We start from the raw sequence: 5,255 nt of genomic DNA, 5'->3' as shown, positions 1-5,255 counted from the left end.
TGAGCATGCCCCAGTGCCAGGCCCAGAGCCTTCGTGTATGAATTTGCCAGTGCACACACCCACAAAACCTACACCCTGCACACAGGGCTGCCACTGAATGGGTCTGCTTCTTTTGCCCTGCCAACACTTCTCCATTATGGGAGCAAGAGCCCCCACACCTGTAAACCTCAGACCAATTTCCCAGCTGCCCCACTGACCCCAAGGGATTCACACCAGGGCTAGGCTGGGTCTCTGCTCTCTGTGTACCAGCAGAGCTGGCACTGGCTGCAGACTGGACCCCAGACCTGGGACCATCCTTTCCTGAACAAATCAGAGCAGGAAGTCTGTGCCAGCCCCTAAAGTCCCAGCACCTTCCCCCACCTCCTCCCAAGCATTACCTGGCATGGGCTCCGAAGCACTGGTGTCCATGCTCATGGAGGAGCTGCTGCTGCTGAGCTTCTTGCTGAACAGTGGGGTGCTGGGCACAGCCACAGTACTAACAGCTGCTGAGAAGCACAACAGTGGCTTTCACTAGCCAAACCCACCCCGTTACATAGCGACCAAGGGGCAGAGTGCAGTCACTGCTCACAAGGCCTCCCTCAGGTTGGGCCCCTGTGCCCCTGACACACAGAGGTGGTATGGAGTGCAGCACTGGCATGCAGAGGATGCAGCAAGCTGTCAAGCCTACAGGGGCACCTCACATGCTGGATGAGCCACTCTATTATCAAGTACCTGGGCGTGGGACTAGCTGGGTGCCCTCCGTGGCTGGCATGGTGAAGTCAGACTCCCAGATGGGAGAGTTCTCCCCATAGATCTCCTCCTCCAGCATTGACAGGAACCTGGGTGCAGGGTAGCATAAAATATGAGTCAGCAAGACCACCAGAGGAGGGCACATGCAGCTTAGGGAACTGGAAGCCCTACCCACATGACAGCACAGTGTCAGCCACAAGAGAGCACGACTGTTGCGCTCGCTAGTGGCAGGGGAGGACAGAGCCGCTAGAAGCCTCACCCAGCCAGGACAGCCCATGGTAGGTTCAGTACCCAGTGCCCACGCCCTGCCACAAGCATTAATCCTGAGTCCACAACACCTAGGAAAGAGCTTGGCTGCACTCCTTGCCTCTTGTGGAGGACTAAGAGGAAGAAGAGCTGCCATTGACCCTTCTGGGGCCAGGCTGCCTACTTAGGGAAGTGGGTGAGGATAAGCGTCCGCTTCTCAGGCACCAGCTTGTCCTTCTCCACCCGGAACTTCTCCAGCAGCTGCCGGCGGGTGACGGTGAAGATGGACTTGAGGAGGCTGCGGCCGAAGACATGAGTGGTCTCATAGCGGGGCAGGCTGTCGCAGCTCTGGGGCACGTGGCAGTAGCACAGCCATCTAGGCAACAAAACAGCAGACACTCCTAGAGACTGGCCCATTTCTGGTCCCTGGGTGTGGCGCCCCAGAGGGCTGGCTTCATGAACAGGGCAAGCAGCCATGGGCTTGGCAGATGCATCTCACAGGGAATGGGATGGGCAGGGGAGCCAGAGAGGAGTCAGTGGCTGCAGTCAAGAAGGGAGCCCTTCCCCAACAGAGTGCTAGACAAAGCGAGACCTCTTTGCTCCCAACCAAGGACATAGATGTGTCAGCTTGCGGGCCCTTGCCCTCCCAGACTACTCCCACCCCTTCCATACAACATCCTAGCAACCTATTAAGTAAATGTAACACTGCCCAGCAAGGCTGCAGGTTCGCAGCCCAGTGAGCCTTTGCCATGAGTGCCATGAGGATGCCCAGCTCTGAGCCTGCAGGAGTAGAGATGAGATTGGAGTGGGACTTGTATCCGTTTTCAAGGAGTCTGATCAGATTCTCAGGGTTTGCTGGGCTCATAGCTGGCAGTGTGGCAGGAACCAGGACAAGAGATGCTGGGACTAGAGCAGATAGGGCAGTTCAGGGGAGAAAGACGTCTCATAGTTCCCAGGCTGCAATGGTCCGGCATGGATGGAAAGTCAGTGAAGCTTTGGACAGTGTCTGCCCAGGCTCTGGGGCCAAGGAGGAGCTAAGAGCCCCAAAGCAACGTGTCCCATGAATCAATGACAAGCACTGAGAACACAAAGGTAATGTATGTAATGACTCCTCCCTGCTCTGCCCTGACACAGGGACCACCCATTTCAGCTCCCCTACCCCCAACATCCCAGAACTCCAGCACTCACCTGGTGTAGTTCACCTTGTAGGTGGCAACGTCATCATTTTGAGAGCGCTGCCGGAACTGTGAGGGTGTCTCCAGCTTCCAGTAGTTGAGGCACAGCAGAAACATCTTGGAGAGTTCATACATGGTCTGTCGCTCCTTGGGTGGCAGGTGACTGAACTTGTACTGGACAAAGTTCAAGACTCCCTGCGAGAGGAGGAGGCAGGTGGGACATCAGGGATGAATGAAGCTGTGGGATGCCCCAGCTGGAGGCGCCACCGCATCATGGTCAGTGCTAAGACAGCTCCATACAAAGTGCCTTGCAGCTGTGCAACAGGGTTGTTGGCATGGCTTTACAAAAAGCTTAGACAAGCACTTGTATAGAACAGTTTAGATAGGGATGATCCTGCTTTGAGCAGTGGGCAGAGCCAGACAACTTCCTGAGGGCCTACTTTTCTATGGTCCTATGACCAAGGGATGGTGAGGGTGCAGAGGGTGAGGTTAATGGGCCAGGAGAGCCAGAGAGGCAGCATGGAATAGCTGCAACCATCAGCAGAGACTGGGGTTCAGCTTTGCTTCAAGCAGTAAGTAGGTTGGGGTAGGGCGGGAATGAAGTAACATCACGCTGCAAAAGTCTGCCCATAGGCTGGCAGATCTGGCAACTGTGCATAAAGAGAGAGATACCCATAAGACTGCTGGTCAGGAGTGAGAGGGGCCCAGTTGCAGAACACAGGGGCAGGCGACTTGCATCCAATTACCAGATGTGATGTTGCCACCACAGCCAGAGAGCTAAGGAAAGAGATGGGCAGGGCAGAGCAGGGTGGGAGAAGCATGGACAAAGCTGCACACAGCAGGTGTGGAGTCAGAAGAGAGGACTGCAGCCCAGCAGCTTCCCAGCTCCATGCCTCTCCATCACATCCGTGCCTCCAAGCATAGAGACCCTCTGGCACACTGTTGCACCAAAATGCAGCCTGGTTTGCTCCTGAAGAGCCCAGGAGAACCTCTATCTGGGAGAAGCATCACTGAGCTGCAAAGAAGCTCTTCCAGTTTTACAAGGGGTAGGAGAGAAAGGAGGAAGGAGGCTGAAGACCATGATATAAAACAGCAGGTACAGGAGGCAGTGACAGCAGCACCCCCATCCTGGGAGGCCCTGGGCACAGACACACTAGGGGATTGCTATAGCAGAAGAGGTTGTTGCGACAACCAATGCCCACTGTGAAGCGCTCATGTTACCTGCTCAATATTGGGCTTCTCGAAAGGTGGGCTCCCAAGGGACCCTTCCACCACTGGACGGCTCATTTGCAGGATGCACTTTCTCAGGAGCTGCAGGACATAAGGAGGCTGTTACACCACCAAAGGCAGAGCAAGGGCAGGGGTTAGCCGGCTGCAGAAAGGGGTTCCAGCAAGACCAGGAGGAACAAGCCAGAGACCAGGCAGCCCCAGCACTGAGGGCAGCTCCCATGTGCTCTAGGGCCTGGCTGGCCCCTGCCTGGAGCCTGTAGGTGCCTGTCTGCAAAGGCAGGAGGGCAGCCCCTGCCCCAGGGTAGCACCCAGGCGTGAAGCCCCTTCCTTTCCCCATGCAGGCCTGCCCCTCCAGAGCCACAGCACCCAGGTGTGGGGGCGGCAAGACAGATCCCACTGCACCCCTGCCTCTGCCAGCCAGCTTTAGGTCCCGCTGGACTTTAGGTAAAAACAGCAGGGAACTTCCCAGTGGTCAGTGGTGCGACACGCAAGAGGGGGCCCTCTATATTTTGGGGATTCTGAACTGGGGGCCCTGTGAGAGTGCATCGAGGGGGCCACATGGCCTGGGCATTGCCTTCAGTGCAGCCAGCTGCAAAGCTGGCCAGGCCTGTGGCAAAGCATGCCCAGTTCTTCCTTTGAAGATAATTCTCCCCACAGGCCTTGGCTCAGGCCTTCCGTGCAGTTTCCAAAGAACCACCTTGCTGCTGGGCTGATTGAACAGGTCTGCAGGCACCTAACAAATCAATCCCCCGCTAAGCCTAGATCCCAAAACAGACTTCTGCAGCACGCTCCCCAAAGAGCTGGCCTATCAAGACACTGCGTCCAGCAAAACCAGAACTGCAACAGCATGCAGGCACACAGATCTGACTCTTGGTGAGAGGTCTGTCTAGCAGCCCAGCATCAAAGGGCCACCATGTCAGAGGCTGGGAACGGCCTAGCATACTGCAGGCAGAAAACCTTAATTGTGTACAACCCCTAGCAGCTCCACATGAAATCAAAACCTTGCAGGGGGGAGTTAGCCAAGCCCAGTACTGGGACAGAGTTTGGGGAGAGCTCATAGCACATGGGTGCTTAACACCCCAAAGGCAGCCAACAGGGGAGGCAGGGAGAAGGGGCCTGCTCTCTACCAGCTGCTTTCCATAAGCTTCAGGGGCACCAATGTCCTATGGAAGAGCGGCTAGACACTGCTGCTGAATTGGAGGGACGTGACCACACAGCCCAGCTGGCCGCCAGCCCCAGCGCCAGCTTGCGCGTCACCCGGCAACAGAGCAGGGACCCCGGGGCACAGCCCCAAGCAACGCACCTTGAACAGGTAGAAGTACACTTGCTTGGTGTCCGTGTCCTCCTCTTTGTGGACCGACATGAAGAGGTTTTCCACATCCACCACCATGCCCAGCAGCCGGTTGATCTCCTCCTCCGAGACGTTCTCCAGGTGGGACACATGGTCGGCTGCGGGGCCGCGGCCAAGGGACGGCGGGTCAGCACTGGCGGCCGCGCGCAGCCACCCCTTGGCCCCGCTCCCCCTGCCCAGGGCTTACCCAGGGCGTGCCCGCAGCTCCGGCACGGCTCGCTCAGGTTGGCCACCGGCTGCTGCAGGTCCATGCGGGGCGCCGTGGGCGGGTTGGGGTTCTTCCACCCATTGCACTTGCAGGCGTCGTTGGCCTGCGCGGGGGCAGCAAGAGAGCGTGAGGGGGGCCGGGGCCGGGCTCAGGGGCGGGGCAAGGGGGTGCTGCCGGGGCAGGTACCTTGCAGGCGGAGAAGACCCCCAGCTTCTCCAGCTTCTTGGCGCGGGGGAAGCCGCGCACCTGCGCCTTGCGCTGGCTGGCCCGCTGCTGCTGGCTCAGGCCCGGCCGCGCCGGGTCGCTGGAGCCCGCG

The 5,255-nt window shown here is 58.2% G+C and overlaps 1 protein-coding gene across 1 annotated transcript in view; it reads right to left on the bottom strand.

Annotated features, from left to right (window-relative positions):
• KAT2A (lysine acetyltransferase 2A) overlaps positions 1 to 5,255 on the bottom strand; it is a 25,419-nt gene that overhangs the window by 20,005 nt on the left and 159 nt on the right. Inside the window, exons 2-9 of the mRNA XM_019505092.1 lie at positions 5,126 to 5,252; positions 4,919 to 5,042; positions 4,684 to 4,829; positions 3,372 to 3,461; positions 2,164 to 2,345; positions 1,160 to 1,351; positions 712 to 818; positions 378 to 485 (exon numbers count right to left, since the gene is read on the bottom strand). Coding sequence (XP_019360637.1) covers positions 378 to 485; positions 712 to 818; positions 1,160 to 1,351; positions 2,164 to 2,345; positions 3,372 to 3,461; positions 4,684 to 4,829; positions 4,919 to 5,042; positions 5,126 to 5,252 — 1,076 coding nt within the window. The remainder of the gene's footprint in view (positions 1 to 377; positions 486 to 711; positions 819 to 1,159; positions 1,352 to 2,163; positions 2,346 to 3,371; positions 3,462 to 4,683; positions 4,830 to 4,918; positions 5,043 to 5,125; positions 5,253 to 5,255) is intronic.

Source organism: Gavialis gangeticus, unplaced genomic scaffold (assembly GCF_001723915.1).
Source record: "Gavialis gangeticus isolate Ggan-Ray unplaced genomic scaffold, GavGan_comp1, whole genome shotgun sequence".
In the NCBI taxonomy this organism is placed as follows: Eukaryota; Metazoa; Chordata; order Crocodylia; family Gavialidae; genus Gavialis; species Gavialis gangeticus.
The sequence above is the reverse complement of the archived record's forward strand: the minus strand, read 5'-3'. Positions and strand labels throughout refer to the sequence as shown.